Source organism: Lontra canadensis, unplaced genomic scaffold, assembly GCF_010015895.1.
Source record: "Lontra canadensis isolate GAN:19392208 unplaced genomic scaffold, GSC_riverotter_1.0 scaffold77, whole genome shotgun sequence".
NCBI classification, from domain to species: domain Eukaryota; kingdom Metazoa; phylum Chordata; class Mammalia; order Carnivora; family Mustelidae; genus Lontra; species Lontra canadensis.
Window position 1 is genome coordinate 5,614,624 of NW_022631071.1, and position 19,877 is coordinate 5,634,500.

Consider the following 19,877-nt stretch of genomic DNA (forward strand, 5'->3'; position numbering starts at 1 on the left):
TCCAACTTTGAAGAATGTCCTGTTTGGATTCTATCTGTTCAAATCTATCTGTTTCAAAAAGTTTAAAAAATGCTGAAATGTACATAGATATGATAAAATGCCAATAAATTATTTTCTAAAATGTAATACTGTTTTCATGCAAGTTATCTAATGAAAAGCACAAAATATGGAATTTTAATTTCTCAAGTGCCACTTTCCATGCAGTTAACATAATATAGCAATGCTTACATGTTTTCTTCTCCAACAATGCAAATAGCAGAAAGTATTTTTACTATTTCAGTCATCATGTTGGGTTGTTTGGGATCAATTGCTCTTGCCAATAGCAAAAGACTCCTTTCATCTCCTAGAATTCTTTGCAGTCCAAACTAAAGAAAAAAAAAAGAACCTTCATTCAAAATGTATTTGCAACACATCTTTAACTTAAAAAGCAACTTACAATGATCTTCTAAAAATATATACCTCCATAATGAGGTTCTACCTAATTACATGAATGTTTTTCAAATTCAGTTACTTATCTTTTTTTTTATTTTAAATGACTATATCTTGGGAGTTTTTTCCCTTATCAGATATGATTTACATTAGCCTGCCTAAAAATTCCATAAAGCTTTGGGAGAAATATGTGAATACTCAGTATTTCTTTAACAAAGAAAAACATGTAAAGTACATGCTGATATGATTTTTTTTATGATTTTATTAATTTATTTGACAGAGAAAGAGCATACACACAAGCAGAAGGAGCTGAAGAGGGAGAGGGAGAAGCAGGCTCCCCAAGAAGCAGGAAGCCCGATGCAGGACTTGATCCCAGGACCCTGGGATCATGACCGGAGCCAAAGGCTTAACAGACTGAGCCACCCAGGCACACCCTGATATGATTTTCTTAAGTAATTCTACTTATGTCATTGGGTCTTCCTGCAGATGTCTAGAACTCATGGTTAAATTCTCCAATGTTTTTGTGGAAAATTAAACTGAACAAAAAGGTTAAAATGCTGTAAAGCTCTTTTGTATACTACATGCCAGTTAAAGAAGCAATAAGCCTTTGTATAGGTTTTACCATACCATCTATTATCCTCCCCCTTTGAGAAGGTGTGCTGCATTACAAAAGCTATGAACCCAGGTAAATGGAGCCTGGGTTTTGGTTAAGTGTCAGAGTGAACAGAGGAGACACCATTTTCATTTGTTTTCTAGGCTCAAATACAACCACAGAAGTGTACACTGTAAGAATGGATAAATGAATACCTAAAAAGGCTAAAACTTCAACTTTGACTACATTTAGAAGGTATTTTCTTTGACCTTTCTCCCACAAAGTATTTCTCAGATTTCTTATGAAATGGTTGCTTCTTTTTAGTTTTAATGGTAAAAATCTGACATTTCATCGATCAAAATTGTCACTGCAAGTATAACTTTTAGTTGAGTAACAAATATATGAATATTTTCATGGTGCCTAATTTAACTTCCAAAAGAATGGGGGAGTGGAGAAGGAGAACATAGCTAAAACTCTTAAATGTAAATTTAACAGAGGTCATAATAAATAATACATACAGAGACAAGGCCAAAATAAAAAAAGAAGAAGAAGAGGAGGAGGAGGGGGAAGAAAAGAAATGAGAGACAAGATTAAAAGAAGCAAAGAAAACAGAATGGGCAAGCATGTATAAAGGTGGCCAGCAGATACTAAATAGTAAGGAAAATAAGTGAAAAATGTATGTGTAAAACTAAGAGAGGATTACCATGCAATTACCAAACTTAATAGCTTTGAAAATCAAATAGACTGAGAGTAAATTTGTTTAAATTCTCAAATTTTCATTTAAAAGTTAAAAGTAGTTTCTAATACAAAGGGACATACTAAAAATAAAAATGAAATAAATAATGAAAAACCATCAATCTAAACACAAGTGCAATATTTCAGCAATGGAAGTTAAGAGGCAATGCTTTGCTTTTGATCCTTTTATGATTCTATTATTACATTATTACATGTTTGGAAAAGAGTTTTTGAAGAAGGTAATCTAAACTCCTCGGGACCAACAAATATGAAATTTAGGTTATTTCAGATGAAAGTTTCATGTTTTATAACAATTTATTCCAACATGAAGTGGATATATCACTATACTTTTTTTAAAATTCTGAATGGATACTTAATGCCTGTTGTTTCACATGCCAATAATTTAAGATTCACCATTTATTCATATTCTGAGCATTTATATCCAGGATACTAATATGTCCTAACTATAGGTTAACCTTAGTTTAGAATAATCTAAGTCAAACTATCATGTGCTCAAAACTGCCAAACTCTTAAGTAATAGTAATTACATACTCACATATCAACTATGTCCTCTGGGAAAAAGCTTTACAGGAAATCTCCCTACTATGACTTTCTCTAGTGACAATCTTGATTACAGTTATTTAGTGTCCTGTAAGCTATGAGAATTGACAATGCAAGTCAATAAGAATTTAAAACAAAGGGTCCTACAGCTAATTTTACAGATGAGGGGACTGACAGAAACTTCAAGTGATTTTCCGAAGGCCACTCAACTTAGTGGCAAAGCATGTACTACATCTCCCAATTTCTAGTACTGTACTGTTTTATTTTTTCTTTGTTTCCCTCAACTGAGAAAGAGATTCATCTTGAATTGTGGAGATGCAGTGTTCATTAAGTACCTTCTTGTAAAGAGATCAGATTTTGCATAATTCTGTTGCAAAAGACTAAGGGCACAGAAGTTGAGAAATTCAGTATTAATAGTGATAGAAATCTTCCCGGAAGAGACTTCCATGAACAGCACAATTAGCATAGTCTACACAAAAGCCTTATGTCAACTAGCAAGCATCCACTCCACATGCCAAAAATCCTTTGCTGATACATGTGTGCATAATATATACATATATAAGTCATACATAATCCCACATGTTTAAGAAAGACTGACAATCTTACCACATTGTTAATAACTATATATTTATATTAACAACTATACATTTGGCCAGTTTTTGGTTATTGCTATAACTATTTCTTTTAAATATTTTTAGATTATTAAAATTCCATCTAAAGAGAATTATACAATTAGTAAATTAGTCAGTGGTATTTTACCATAAAGGAATATATATGAAATGTCTAATAAAGTACCAAAATTGTTTATAAAAAAAATAACTACAGGGCGCCGGGTGGCTTAGTCAGCTAAGCGTTTGCCTTTGCTTCAGGTCATAATCCCAGAATCCTGGGATAGAGCCCCGCAACAGGCTCCCTGCTCTGCAGAGTATGCTTCTTCCTCTGCTCCTCCTCCCACTCGTTCTCTCAATCTCTCTCTCAAATAAATACAATCATTTTAAAAAAAGAAAAAGAATTAACAACTGCAACTTCATAACCTGAGCATGGATTATTTTCATTTTTTTAAGATTTATTAATTTAAGAGAGAGAGAAAGTGAGTGTGTGTGTATGTGCACATGTGTGGAGGGAGGGGCAGCAGGATGGGAGAAGGACAAACAGACTCCGTGCTGAACAGGAATCATAATGCAGGGCTCCACCTCAGGACCCTGAGATCATGACCTGAGCCTAAATCAGCTTAACCAACTGAGCCACCCAGGTACCCTGAGCAAAGATTATTTAAAACAAACAAACAAACAAACAAACAAAAAAACAACAACCTTGTCTAGAATTTAGAAAGTCCCTAATATTGCAACTGGTACACATATACAAAAAACCCTTGCAATCATCCAAAAATGTCTTCTATATGCATCAACTCACAGATACTAATTGAACATAAAATAGAAATCTTAACCTTTTAAAAGCTGTTAACAAACAAGTCAAACCATAGCTTTGAGTTTTCCTGTTCAATGGAATAAAAACACTGTAAAAATGGTATTCAACATGTAACATTTAACCATGAAAAAAAAAAAGTAGTATCTAATTTGGAAACAGACTTCTGTGTTTCCATAATTATAAAAACCTACCAATAAACATACCATGAAGCAAAGTATATTTTAAATAATGTTTCAACGAAGTCTATGATAATTTGCATCATAAAGAAACTCTGAAAACTGAATAAGCACCTACTACACTGTTGCTTCATACTTTCACATACTGTTGAACAAGTTCTTTCCTTTTGTGACAGGCAGAAATAAATACTACTTACCTTATTATTCATAAATGCTTTGAGGCACTGAATAAGTTTATACTGATTCTTCTTGTCTATATTTTCTTGCCTGAATAGAAGCAAAATAAACATGTTATGTTGTGCTTAAAAAATTTTAAATTTTCCCTTTAGTGATTTTTTTTCATGTTTATTCTTACTGTTTCTTGTCCAGAAGCTTTTCCAGAACATCCAATAAGAGTCCAAGACCTTCATGGCCAAAGTTGTTAACCCAGCTATGAAACAAACAGAAAATATATATAAATAAGTTTGTATCTTTAAAACATTAAATATCCAAAATGAAATGTTAATTTTCAAATCTGATAATTGTCTTTATATCACTTCTCATTTTTTCATTCTTCCATTACTTTAAGTATTGACTCTATGAAGATGACTCAGAGATCTTTACCTCAATGCCAGACTTCTATTCATATTTTAGATTGCCCATTCCATAGAACTGCTTTGATTATTTCACCAGTATCAAATACTTAAGCTGATTTAAGCCAAATTTATATTCCCCTGTGTCTCTGTTACCCTCAGTCAACTCCTCTTCCAATCTTCCATACTCAGTTAATAACATCACTATTCTCTGAATCCTTCAGACCTGAAATATTTTCATAATTTTTTGATCTCCATCTCAGTCAACTTTGTATTTATTCTGTTCATTGATTCAACAAATATTTACTGAGTACCTTCTAAGTACCAGCCATGTTCTAGGTGACAGAGACATAAAAGGGAAAAAAAAAAGAAGCCTTTACACTCATATAGCTTACTATCTAAAAAGAGGGAGACATAAGAGAAACAGATAAGCAAGTATATAATAAAATGTCAGTGCTTTGGTGCTTTAAAAAAATTCAATTTAGATAAATTGAATAATGAATGCTAGTATGTGATTTTTTAAATATGTAGTCAGGGAAGAGTGATAAGGTGGCATCTGAGCAGAGCCTTCAAGGAAGTGAGGACTTTCATAGCAGAAGGATTAAGAACAAATTGAGTACAGAAGTGGTAGCTACTATGCTTGAAAGATTCCAGGAACTGTAAGGAGACCTGTGTGGCTGCAGCGGAATAAGCAGGCCTAGAAGAATGGCAGGAAATGAAGTCCCATGTGTGTGTAAAAGCCTGGAAGACTGATCACATAGAGCTTGATTTGACTTTGTCATCCAGTCATGAATATTCTACTTCTAGAAAGACTCCCATACATTTCCCCTTTCCTTCTTTTCATTGATACTGCTAACATTCTAGATTAGCCCTAGTTAACCTTTTCTTTAATGTGACAGGAGTTTTTCAACTAGGATCTCTACAGCCCATACTTTTCTCTTTTCATTTTACAAAAGGCTGGATTAGACTGCATTTAACCAGCCATATGTCCAAAAATTTCCTCTGGACTACCTAACACATTTCAAGTCCCTCAACCAAACATTCTGATCTAGCCTCAATCTACCTTTCCAGCTATTGAAAAAATGGCTCAAATATTCAGAATCAATTGCATCCACAATATATATGGAACCTCGTTTTAAACAAATTCTGCTTTAATTTCCATAGTGGATATGATAAAAAAAAAACAATGGGCACTGTAATGGCCATTGGCAGCAAGCTACTATTAATAATAGTATAATTGGCATCAATAACAGATAATTGGCAGCAAGCTACTATTCAATTAAGGCATGTAATCAACCAGTACCATGAGCTATCTTCTCTAAAGACTCTCCATAATCATTGGGGTGGTGGTGGAAGAAAAGAAAAACATCATCTCCAAGCATAATATGTCAGCAGATACCAGTAAATCACGATGCACACTAGCAGCAACCTTAAAATAATAGAAATTCTGAATAAATTTGTATAAACAGCTCTTGGTATCTGCTTTGGCATTTAGGAAGATAATATGAATTCCTTAAATTTAACACTTCTAAATCATTTTTTTAAGATTATAAATTTTAGTCATCTTCTTTTTATACCCAGCGGTATTAAAATTATTAGAGTTATTTCTTTCTTAGTCTAGGAAAGTGGTACAGGAATATGACTTATATTTGTTCACTTAAAAGTAGTCACCCATATACCCCAGACTTCTTCAAATTGTGTACTTTATGATATTTTGGTTTTACTCAGTGAAAATTACTACTGGTCTGAAAAAAAAAATGGGATACATCATTAAGTCTAAGTGTGAGATTCAGGCCTTTTTTATTAAACAAGGAGGCAGTTTAAAGTCTTAAGAGAATATTTTAGGCCAATGGGCAAAGGAGGCCTAGTTAGAGTCTTCAGGACTTTTAGGACAGAACGGGAGCACCAAAAGGAGCCCGTTACTAGAGGGATAAAATAATTATGCAGCATGATGACACTTGATAGGTTGAAAAGAAGGGACGCAGCTAACCATATCTTTTTCTTTTTTTTTTTTTTTTTTTCCTTTTTCTCTTGCCAGCAACATTTTTCTTTCAGGCCCTAAATACTTTGTGGCCCCTAGCCAAATGCTATTTTCTCTTTCTCTCAGTTTTATCCTCTCTCTCTCTCTCTCTCTCTCTCTGCCCCCCCATATATATATACACACACACATATACATATATATATTCATTTTACCCAATACAAAAGTGGTCATGAAGTGATGAAGCAGTTTAAAAACAAAATGTTGGTTACTCTACACAGGTAAGAATTCTGATACTGTCAACACCTCAATTAAGCATAAATCAGTAGTTCTCAAGGTAATCGCCCTAAACCAGCAGCATCAGCAACATCAACATCAGCTGGAAACTTGTCAGAAGTACAAATCCTCGCCCCCCACTCCACTCCCCACTAGACCCACTGAATCAGTAGCTCTGGAGATATGACAAAGCAATTTAACAAGACCTCTAGGTGATTCTAAAGCTCAATCATGTTTGAGAACCACTGACATAGAACACTGCCTTTCACAGGCAGGACTCAGGCTAAAAATTCAAGATTCCTTTATACACCCTCTCAAGCATACTGTGAACTCCCTCTGCCACAGGACAGAGATCAGGAATTCAGTCCAAGCAAGTATATTTGGTATATTTTACAGAGTATGCAAATGCCAGCTCTGAGTTATTCTGTACTAATTGGAATAGATTATCTAGAGGTGTAAATATACAGTTGATGAGTCGATTTAAAATCTGCCTCAGAGACTGCGAATAAAGACAGATAAAGACGTAAATTTTCTGTAGTATCTCAGCCCTGAAGTAAGAAATTGCAATTTATCATGGGCCCTAAATTTGTAAGGGACATAGAAGCAGCAGAGGATAATAAAGAACCAAACAGAATAAAAAATGGGGAAGGAGAATGATCTCTTATAATTCTCATAACCACTCTGAAACATAAGGGTTTTTCCTTTCTTTTTTACGGAAATAAGATTTACAAATAGTAAAATTCATCATTTTGACAAATGTATACTCATGGAACCTCCAATAAAAAAAAAATATACACAACATTTCCACCACTCCAAAATATTCCCTCATTCCTTTTTACAGTCAATATCTTTTCCGTGGATGGATGAGTTCAGTACACTCTACACAATACAGACATAAGAAACAGTGACTACACTTACATTGATGAATAGATTGTCCAGATTCATGTGTGTCTTTCAAAAGGGTTAAAGCTAAAATTAGAAAGTTCTATCCTGAGTCCCATAAGCTATAAAGGCAATTGGTCTCACATGCAGGAGTCCAATATTCGTCACGTCATGCCTTTATCAGCTTGTGCAGTGCTAAAGGCTAATATAAAGAGTTATGTGTTCTGTACAAAGGATTTGATTTCTCTCTAATGGTGTCCTATTCCCATGTGAAATCTCATACTACAACCCAAATCACCAGAACATCAATAAAATGAATGATAGCTTAGAGTTTCCTAGGGGAATTCAGAATGTTGGTAAAATTACAAGTCCTGAAACAACTTTGTTTCATGAAGACATTAAGGATTATTGTAAATGGGGCGTGCCTGGGTGGCTCAGTGGGTTAAGCCTCTGTCTTTGGCTCAGGTCATGAATCGAGCCCCGCATCGGGCTCTCTGCTCATCAGGGAGCCTGTTTTTTCCCTCTCTCTGTCTGCCTCTCTGCCTACTTATAATCTCTTTCTCTCTGTCAAATAAATAAATAAAATCTTTTTTTAAAAAGAAAAGATTATTGTAAATGGTATTAACACATTCTGAGAGTGGTAAGTTAATGTATTCATCAATATGACTCTTTATCTTGATTAACAGTTCTCTTATGTAGTTGGATGCTCCTGTATTGGGGGCATAAATATTTACAATTATTAGATCTTCTTGGTGGATAGACCCTTTAAGAATGATATAGTATCCTTCTTTATCTCTGACTACAGTCTTTAGTTTAAAATCTAATTTATCGGGGCGCCTGGGTGGCTCATTGGGTTAAAGCCTCTGCCTTCGGCTCAGGTCATGATTCCAAGGTCCTGGGATTGAGCCCTGCATTGGGCTCTCTGCTCAGCATAGAGCCTGCTTCCTTCTTCCTCCTCTCTCTGCCTGCCTCTCTGCCTACTTGTTATCTCTGTCAAATAAATAAAATCTTTTAAAAATAATAAAATAAAATCTAATTTATGTGTTACGAGGATCGCTACCGCAGCTTTCTTTTGAGGCCCATTAGCATAAAAGATGCTTCTACATCCCTTCACTTTCAGTCTGGGTGTAACCTTAGGTTCCAAACAGATCTCTTGTAGACAACATATGGACAGGTTGGTATTAACACATTCTAATAGCAGGAAATATCTCATTTTATTTTGTAACTTAAAATCAATTTAATTAACATATACTATGTTATTAGTTTCAGAGGTAGAATTTAGTGATTCATCAGTTGTATACACCACCCAGTGCTCATTACTTGAAGTGCCCTCCTTAATGCCCATCACCCAGTTCCCTCATCCCCCCACCCCACCCATCTCCCCTCTAGCAACTCTCAACTCTCATTTTAACACCAATGTTTTCAATGAAGTGTTTTTGAATGCAATTAAAACCAAACTTAGATTATATATACTTATGAGAAAGAAAAAGAGTCCCAACGTGGTTAAGACCAATTTACTACTCAAAGCAAACAGTATCATACATTCAGTCCATGAATCAATAATACCCAAACAGTAGCCAAGAAAAAGTATTTTCAGCATTTTAAAGGATATTTGTTCAACTAAATCAACTTCATAAATACTTCCACTATCAACCTATACATCTACTAAAAAATAAAATGTTAAGAACAAATATAACATGGGCTTATATATGCTATGACTACCTTGTTTTTACCTCAATAAAAACATATATATACACCCAGTGTTGTTGATATGAAAATAAATATGATAGACTTGAGCACTTGAATGTCCATGGAAATATTCATCATGGTAGATTAGTACATAACCTATCTCTGCCCAATTTTAATTATCTATTAGATGTAGTACTACCATTTCCACCTATCTGGGCATATGACATTCACTGATCACATACTTCACCGGATTCATAGAAAAGTAGACTATATTAATTTTCCAGCTCTGCCTCTCCATGGTTTTGACTTCAATGTTGAGCTAGATTATAATTTCCTTAGAAAATACCAAAGAAGACTTCCATTCTTCTCTCTATACCCTGTTATTCCTTAAAAAGGGTTTTATCTGGCTGCATTTGTTCTCCCTATCAGTTCTCACTAGGAAGAAGGTTCTGTTATTTCATGGTACTCACACATTTTCTAAGAGTTCCTCACAAAAGAGGAAATGTGCATCTTTCTTGTTACATACATTAGATAAAAACAAACTTCCTACATGTTTAGAACAAATTGTAAATGTCTGAGTTACAAATAAAAATCTCCTGAAGGGAAATAAGAGTTCTCCCTCAAAAGATAAAAATTCCTTATTCATTAAAATCAATTTCTTAAGATCCCAGAATTATATTGGAGATAGTCAAAATGGCTTAAATCCAAATCCATTAAATTGACCAACAGGTTATAGAACAAAGAATATTTTCTTCCCCATCCCACTTTGAAAGTTATTGTGAGAGACACATAAGAGACCATCTTATTCCACAGTAATGATGAAAAAAAATTGTGAAAAATGTGAATGAAAATGAAAATTGAGTCTTCAAAGAGAAGGGGAAAGAACAGTGTAAAATATTCAAGCAAAAGCTAGTCATATTTCAAATTCTCTTATATATTTGAAATTGTCAAGATAATTACATTAGGACAAATATAAAAATAGTAATATCACCAGTCAACTTATAATAACTTATAATAAAATGCTAACTTCTACAAGAAAAATGTATTGGTTTACTTTCCTAAGCTAAGTAATAAAGTTAAAATTCTATCATGCACTCCATATTGCATGTCCATAGGACATCTAGTTAGTTTAATGGAATTTTGTTAAAATGAATTTACTCCAAGAAATCACATTCCAAATCGTAAACCCTGAAAATTAAACAGAGTTGACATCAAATTTGACTTTTGTAAGTAAAGTAAGAAGTCCTTTGAATGCAAGAAAGAAAACAGAGAGACATTAGCACATAGCACCCATACATTTCCTTTTTTCCCAAGCATGTTATACTCTCTGAGTATCGTAAGTTGCAGAGAGGTTAAATGAATTTTCTTTCATTATACCAGTGATAAGGAGAGTTGAAGGGTAATTGCTATTTGATGACTGAACAACAAAAATGTAACAGTTGTTCTCATCTATTAGCTGCAGTCCCAAAACCTAGAATTAGAAACTTGATAGAGTGTGACTGCTGCATTAAAAAAAAAAAAATCAAAGAAATTTTGCTCACAAACTTTGTTTTTTGCACAGGATAACTGCAACCAAACTAAAAAGAATCCTTTCTTTGGATCATCACTGTGGATGTCAAAAAGATCTTAGCAAGTTCAAATGTTTTGTTGTCTCAAAATGTAATCTGTAATGGTAACCACTCTGGTCTTTTATCATTTTTATATAATTTAAAATTCCTTTCCCCTAAAACTGAGAAAGACAATGAAAATTATGTGTGTATCTGTGTGCATGCCATGGTTCAAGATCTTAATATATCCAACAATAATAGAATCATTTTTTTTTTAATCTTAAAGATTTTTATTTATTTATTTGAGAGAGAGAGAGAGAGAGCACAAGGCGGGAGAAGGAAAAGCAGGCTACCTGTCAAGCAGAGAGCCTGATGCTGGTCTCCATCTCAGGACCCTAGGATCATGAACCAAGCCAAGAGCAGCTACTTAACCGACTGAGCAACCCAGACACCCCGAATAGTCAAAATCTTAAATAACATTAAACAATTTGGGAATTGTTAAGGCTTATCTAAAATATTAAGCCAAACATACTCATTATTTGTTCTCTTCTACAGTGATATAAACCACCTAAATAGAGCTACCTATGACCCAGCATGTGCACTACTAGGTATTTAAACCAAAGATACAGACGTAGTAAAAAGAAGGGGTACATGCACCCCAATGTTTATAGCAGCAATGTCCACAATAGCCTAACTGTGGAAGGAGCTGAGATGTCCTAAAACAGATGAATGGCTAAAGAAGACAGAGTACATATATACAATGGAAAATTACTCAACCATTGGAAAGGATGAATACCCACCATTTGCACTGACGTGGAAGGAATGGACAGGATTATGCTAAGTCAAATAAGTTCACTCATATGTGGAACATAAGGAATAGCATGGAGGATCATTGGGGAAAGGAGGGAAAACTGAAGGGGATGGGGAATCAGAGAGGGAGACAAACCATGAGAGACTCCTGGAAGCAAACTGAGGGTTTCAGAGGGGAGGGGTGTGAAGGGATGGGGTAGCCAGGTGATGGGTATTAAAGAGGGCATATGTGATGAACACTGGGTGTTATATGCAAACAATGAATCACGGAACACTACATCAAAAAGTAATGACGTACTATATGGTGGCTAACTGAACACAATAAAAAATATAATTCAATTAACAACAAAATAAAAGTAATAAACATGTACATGGCACATAGACAAAACCCATTTTACAGAACTATAATACAGTATAAAGTTCCCAAGAAAGAGATAATAGCTTTCTACCATATTTGACCTGGCCATCATTCATTTTCAGACAAACCTAGAAATATTGCTACTCCTAAAATATATACATTTACACTTGATAAGTCTTTCAGAACGTATAAATTCTTTTTAAAGAAAGCATAATTGCTGAAGTAACTTTGGTTTTATTCAACATTGCCCACAGTTCCTTTTCACAATTGGGAAAGTTAAAAACCATAACAAACATTAACAATTTAAATTAACAACACTGTTTTGTCTTCATTTTACAAACAAACCTCCATGGAAGAACAGGCAATGATAGGAGTAGCTTTACTGGTCATGAAATCAGAGTAAATCACCTCATGTCAGCTCCTTTATTTTACAAATGACTAAACTAAAGAATTTTAGTTCTGCATCTTGAGTCATACCTTGCTAATGGCAAAACTATGACTGGAATCCAGCATTTCTCTTTTTTTTTTCTTTTTAAGATTTTCATTTACTTGAGAGAGAGCGAGTGAGCACAGGTGGTGGGGCGGGGAGGAGTAGAGGGAAAGGGAGAAGCAGACTCCCAGACTGGCCATTAAGAATCGAGCCTGATGTGGGGATTAATCCCAGGACCTGGAGATTATAACCTGAGCCGAGGCAGATGCTTAACTGACTGAGCCTCCCAGGTGTCCCTGGAATCCAGCATTTACCAATCCTTACATACCTCCCATTCACCTATATTATCAAGAACTCATATAAAAACTATCAACTAGCACTGTGAGTATTCTTTTGGTTATTTTGCTTTATGAAGGCCTATTGGATAAAAGCTCAAATTTTAAAATGTCATCATTGTGTACATTCAGAAGTGAAATCAATACCGGTAAGGTTTTAAAAAATATATTTATTATGAATTCCATCATCAATGCAAGGGAAACTTTAGATAAAACATTAGATATGTCTAAGAAAATACTTTCTTTCTGCTTCCCATATACCAATAAATAAAACAGTTACTTCTTTAGCATTGACACAGAGCAGTGTCATACTGTAACTCATTACTGTGTTTTGTAGACATACAGAACTGTAAACACCCACTTCAAAATATAAAGAAATTATTAACTGACACTTGACATGATACAAAATACAAATATTAGAAAGCACCTGGAGGGTGCCTGGGTGGCTCAGTGGGTTAAGCCTCTGCCTTCGGCTCAGGTCATGATCTCAGGGTCCTGGGAATGGGTCCTAGGTCAGGTTCTCTGCTCAGCAGGTTATCTGCTTGCCCCTCTCTCTCTGCCTACTTGTGATCTCTCTCTGTCAAATAAATAAAATCCTTAAAAAAAAAAAAAGGCAAGCAAGCAAGCAAGCAAGCACCTGGGAAAAAAAATGGTGCCATTCAACTTTAATTTGGGAATAACAGTCCTTAGTTACCCTCATGTACCTCCTTATACAGCATGAATGAATTGGTTGGCCACTTTAAGATTGCTTCTGATGGAGTTCAGGACATACCACCCAAAAATATGGTACCCCTAGGAAGTGAGTCTTTAAGATATTAAATATCTTTAATGAATCTTTAAAATACTAAAAAGTTTAAAGCGAAGGAATCAGAAAAACCTCACTCTCTCACCTACCCTTCTTTCCTGAAAGCAAGACATAGATCTTCCTAGTGAAAGGTACCCCTCCTGTACCAAGAGGAGAGAAGACATTCTTATCACAGAGAGAAGGAATTTAGGGCCTAGAAGGCTGTATGACATTCTTATCACCAGAGAGAAGGAATTTAGGGCCTAGAAGGCTGTATGCTAAACGCTTAGCATCTCAGTTACTTTTTCATTGCATACTACCCCTACCCCAAAACTCTTTGTCTTCTCAATTCTTTACAAATTTGCTATTTCTTTGTCTAAAAGATACAAAAGATTCCTTCTCTGGTCACTGACTTGGGTCTTCACTCTCTTGTAAAGTTACCCATGTATATGCAAAAATTTTATGTTTTTTTTTCCTCAAGTTAATGATTTGGCAATCATTTAATTTTCAGAGCCAGTCAGGGAACCTGAGAGGTCCAGTAAAACTCTTCCCTACTCTACACTTCCCACTAACTTTCTTAACACTTCTATCCTTTCTTTTCTGCTTCCCTTACTCACTTTGGCTTCCTGAATTTTAAATAAACCCAGTGAACTCTATTTGCTGGACAAATCAGTCTATCAACTCATATCCCCAAATGGAATGAGGTCTATACTAGAGTATTGACAATGGAAATGTAAAGACTACACAACAGAAAGGAACATTCATGCACTGTTGGTGAAAATGCAAACTGGTACAGCCACTGTGGGAAACAGTAAGGATGTTGGTCAAAAAATTAAAAACACAACTACCCTATGATCCAGCCATTGCACTACTAAGTATTTACCTAAAGAATACAAAAATACTAATTCAAAGGGATACATGCACCCTAATGTTTATAGCAGCATTGTCTATAATAGCCAAATTCTGAAAACAGCCCAATAGAAGATCTGGTATAGAGGAAACATTAAGATGGCAAAGAAGTACAGAGACTCTAGGCATGCCTCATCCCTCGAATACCCTAGATAAATATCAAATCAGGTGAACACCCATGAAATTGATCAGAGGACTGAGAGGAAAACTACATAATTAGAAGTAAAAAAATGGCCACATCGTAGAAGGTGGGAGCTGCAGAAAGTTGTGGGGAGTAAAGAACTGCAGGTACTGCAAAGGGGAGGGAGCCCTGGTCACGGAGAGAGGAGTGAGAGAAAAAGAGAGAGAAGGAGTGAAAGTGGGCTCAGGGAATTGCACAGGAAAAACTCTTCCCCAAAACAACTGAAAAGGAGAGGCACTGGCTACAGCAAGTTTTTATAAACAGCAGAGTGAAAAGTCTGAAGTTTAGGAAGTCCACGCCATCCACAGGGTTGTACCTGGCAGGCTTGGAGGTGCTCAGGAGGGGGAGGACAGAGACCTGGGAGAGGGCAGCATGGTATAAGGATCTGCTGGGTTGCACAGGAAGAAACATTTTTCCTGCTTAGAGAGCATTTGGGAGAGGCAGAACGGTCTCTTGGGAAGGTGGGGAAGAACTGGTGGCACCAACATGTTGCCGTTCCCTAGCGTAGAACAGAGACTTGAGCTGAGGGCAGCAAATCTTGGTGCTTTCTGCTGTACTTTACCATATACTCCAAACCACTGCACAGTCATTCAAGTGATTTCTGGGGCCAAACACCATTGGCCATAGCAAAATAAGACCCTCCCTGAGAGGATCGGTGTGGGTCCTCACCATGTGGATCTCTAAAATTTAAAGTTTTGAAACCCAGCCACTTTGGACACAGGAAGAATGAAAGCAGGGATCTGGTGGAAGCCAGGGACACAAGAGGGGTGAGTGCTGGCTCTTCTGTGAGGGCTTTCTGAGGAGTGGTGGGCAAGAAATTTCCAGTCTAGTGATGAGAGAGCACAGCAATGCCATTCCTTACCCCCACCCCAACCCGGTATCAGCACTAACCCACTTCAGTGAGTAAATCAGCACCAGGGAGGCCAGAACTGCATACAAGCCCCATCCACTTGTGCCCTGCAGGTACAACTCGCCGGAAAAAGTCTACCTTAGAATCAGTACAACAAACCCCACCTCAAAAGACTAGTAGAAACCCCTCCAATGTACCAAGCCTACTGATAGAGGAGTACTGCAATGCATCAGCTCTAAGGGAAATAAGGCCTAGTTTCCTTTTTTCTTTCTTTCTTTAAGATATAGCTTTTTTTTTTAATTTTTATTAATTTATTTGACAGAGAAGGACACAGCGAAAGAGGGAACATAAGCAGGGAGTGGGAGAGGGAGAAGCAGGCTTCGCGCCAAGAAGAGCCCAACGCGGGGCTCGATCCCAGGACTCTGGGATCATGACCTGAGCCAAAGGCAGGTACCCAATGACTGTGCCACCCAGGCGCCCCAAGATCTAGCTTCTTTTAACAAGCAGACCAAAACAAAATTAGGATCTAGCTTCTTTTTCCCCTTCCTGCCCCCCAGGACCTCTTCTTAATATACCTATTACTCTTAGGACCAGAAATGTAACAGGATACCCTTACAATCCCACACACACAAAAAACAATCACCCAGAAAAAAAAATGACAAGACCAAGGAATTCACTGGAAAGAACAGGAAAAAGTCACAGCCAGGGATTTTATCAATACAGATACAAGTAAGATGTCTGAACCAGATTTTAAAACAATAATAATAAAGATACTAACGGGGTTTGAGAAAAGCATAGAAGACATTAGATAACCCCTTACTGCAGATTAGAAAAACTAATAACTAGTCAGGCTGAAATAAAACATGCCATAACCAGGATGCAAAACTGACTGCATGCAATGACAATGAGGACATACAAAGCAAGAATGAATCAATGATACAGAAGATAAAATTATGGAAAATAATGAAGCCGAGAAAAAGAGGGAAAGAAAGGCACTGAATCACAAATGTAGACTTTGGGAACTCAGTGACTCCTTAACGTAAAGTAACATTCCTAACACAGGAGTCCAAGAAGAAGAGAAAAAGGAGCAGAATGTCCATTTCATCAAATTATAGCTAAAAAGTTCCCTATTCCTCGGAAGGAAAGAGATATTGAAATCCAGAGAACTCCCATTAAATTCAACAAGAGCCGGCCATCACCAAGATATAATCAAATTCACAAAATACACAGACAAGGAAAAAATCTGGAAAGCAGCAAGGAGAAAAAAGTCCTTAATCTACAAGGAAGGACTCTTCAGGTTTGCAGTAGATCTGTCCACAGAAAAGTGGCAGGCCAGAAGAAAGTGTCATGATATATTCAACATGATGAAGTAAAAAAATATGCAGGCAAAAATACTTTATCCAGCAAGACTGTCACATGGAATTATTATTTCCAGAAAAACAAACACTAAAGGGGTTCATGATGACTAAACCAACCCTGCAAGAACCCTTAAAGGGAACTCTTTGGGGAAAAAAGACCAAGAGCAACAAATACTAGAAAGGAACAAAAAGTATCACCAGAAAAACCAACTTTACAGGTAACACAATGGCACTAAATTTGTATATATCAATAATCACTCTGAATGCAAATGGATCAAACACTCCAATCAAAAGACAAAGAGGATCAAAATGGATAAAAAAACAAGACCCATCTGTATGCTGCCTATAAGAGATTCATTTTAGACCTAAAGATACCGGCAGATTGAAAGTGAGGTAATGGAAAAACATTTAAAATGGTAATGGATTCCAAAAGAATGTTGGAGTAGCCATACTTCTATCAAACAAAATAGATTTTAAACCAAAGACACTAACAAGAGATAAAGAAGGGCATTATATCATAAATAGGGGTCTAGCCATCAAGAAGGTGTAACAATTCCAAATATTTATGCCCCCAACATGGGAGCACCTAAATATGTAAATCAAATAATAACAAACATAATGGAGCTCAATGACATTAACACAATAATAATTAGGAGACTTTATCACCCCATTTATAGTGACGGACAGGTCATCTAAGAAGAATAACAAGGAAACGATGGCTTTGAATGACATACTAGACCAGATGGACTTAAAGAGATAGATTCACAACATTTCACATGAAAACAGCAGAATATACATTCTTTGAGTGTACATGGACCATTCCCCAGAACAGATCACACACTGGGTCACAAATCAGCCTTCAACAAGTGCAGAAAAATTGAGATCGCAACACGCATATTTTCAGACAACCCTAGGAAACTTGGAAGTAAACCAGAAGAAAAAATTCAACAAGACCACAAATACGTGGACATTAAAAGAACATCCTACTAAAGTACAAATGTGTTAACAGAAAATTTAAAAAGGAATAAAAAATACATGGAAGCAAATGAAAATGAATACATGACAGTCCAAAACCTTTGGGATGAAGCAAAAATGGTCCCAAGAGGGAAGTAAATTATAATACAGGACTACCTCAGGAAGCAAGAAAGCTCTTCAATATACAACCTAAACTTAAACCTAAAGGATCAAGAAAATGAACAACAAATGAAGACTTAAGCCAGCAGAAGAAGGAAAATAATAAAGATTACAGCAGAAATAAACAATATAGAAAAAAAGAGTAGAACAGATCAACAAAACTAAGAGCTGGGATACATTACATTTTTTGAAAAAAATGAATAACACTGATAAAACCCGAAGCAGACATACCAAAAAGAAGAGAACAACATCATGAGAATAACATCAAATAAATAACATCATGAATGAAAGAGGAGAGATCACAACCAACACCACAAAAATATAAGTATAAGAGACTATTATGAAAAAATATATGCCCACAAATTGGGCAATCTGGAAGAAATGGAAAAATTCCTAGAAACATACAAACTACCAAAACTGAAATAAGGAGAGATAGAAAATTTGAAAAGACCCATTACCAGCAAAGAAATTGATTTGGTAATCAAAAATCTTCCAACAACCCAAAGTCCAGGGTTACATGGCTTCCCAGGGGAATTCTATCAGACATTTAAAGAAGAGTTAATAACTATTCTTCTCAAACTTTAAAAAAAAATAGAAATGGAAGGAAAACTTTCAAACTCATTCTATGAGTGGAGCATTACCTTGATATTAAATCAAAGACCCCACTGAAAAGGGAAATTACAGGCCAATATCCCTGATGAACATGGAAGCAAAAATCCTCACCATACTAGCAATCTCAATTCAATAGTACATTAAAAGAATCATTCACCGTGATTAAGTGGGATTAATTCCTGGGCTATCTGAGTGTTTCAATATTCCCAAATCAATCAACGTATTACACCACATTAACAAAGGATGAGGACCATATGATCCTCTCAACAGATGCGGAAAATGCATTTGACAGAATACAGCATCCATTCTTGATAAAAGCCCTCAATAAAGTTGATAAAGATGGAACATAACTCAAAATCATGAAAGCTCAGGTACAAAAGAACCACAGGTAATATCATCCTCAGTGGGGAAAAACAGAGCTTTTTCTCTACAATGAGGAACAAGACAGGGAGGACCATTCTCACCATTATTATTTAACATAATATTGGAAGTCTTAGTCTCAGCAATCAGACAAAAAAAAAGAAATACAAAGCATCCAAATTGGCAAGGATTAAGTTAAACTTTCAGTATTCACAGATAACATGATACTCTACGTAGAAAACCCAGAGTACTCCACAAAATAATTACTAAAAGTCATACATCAATTCAGCAAAATTGCAGAATATAAAATCAACATACAAAAATCTGCTGCATTTCTATGCACCAGTAATGAAGCAGCAGAAAGAGAAATCAAGGAATACATACAATTTACAATTGCACCACAAACCATAAGATACTGAGGAATAAACCTAACCAAAGTAGTAAAATATCTGTGCTCTGAAAACTGAAGAACACTTATAAAAGAAACTGAAGAGGACACAAAGAAATGGATAAACATTCCAGGGTCACAGACTGGAAGAACAAACACTGTGAAAATTTCTATACTATGGAAAGCAATCTACACAATGCAATTCTTATCAAAATACCACCAGCATTTTTCACTGAGCTAGAACAAACAATCCTAAAATTTGTATGGAAGCACAAAAGACCCCAAACAGTCTAAGCAATCCTGAAAAAGAAAAACAGAACTGGAGACATTATGATTCCAGACTTCAGGCTATATTACAAAACTTTAGTCATCAAGCCAGTATGGTATTGGCACAAAACAGACACATACATAACAGAACAGAAAATTCAGAAATGGACCCATAAATATATGGTCACCTCATCTTCAACAAACCAGGGAAGAATATGCAATGGAAAAAACTCTCT

At 35.8% G+C, this 19,877-nt stretch overlaps 1 protein-coding gene across 5 annotated transcripts in view; it reads right to left on the bottom strand.

Moving 5' to 3' along the window:
• The window catches only part of DIAPH2 (diaphanous related formin 2), a 1,009,576-nt gene that overhangs the window by 732,191 nt on the left and 257,508 nt on the right, over positions 1-19,877 (bottom strand). For all 5 annotated transcript variants that reach the window (XM_032881800.1, XM_032881797.1, XM_032881801.1 and 2 more), the window contains 3 exons: positions 4,277-4,351; positions 4,119-4,188; positions 229-365 (listed from right to left, as the gene is read on the bottom strand). In XM_032881800.1, coding sequence (XP_032737691.1) covers positions 229-365; positions 4,119-4,188; positions 4,277-4,351 — 282 coding nt within the window. The remainder of the gene's footprint in view (positions 1-228; positions 366-4,118; positions 4,189-4,276; positions 4,352-19,877) is intronic.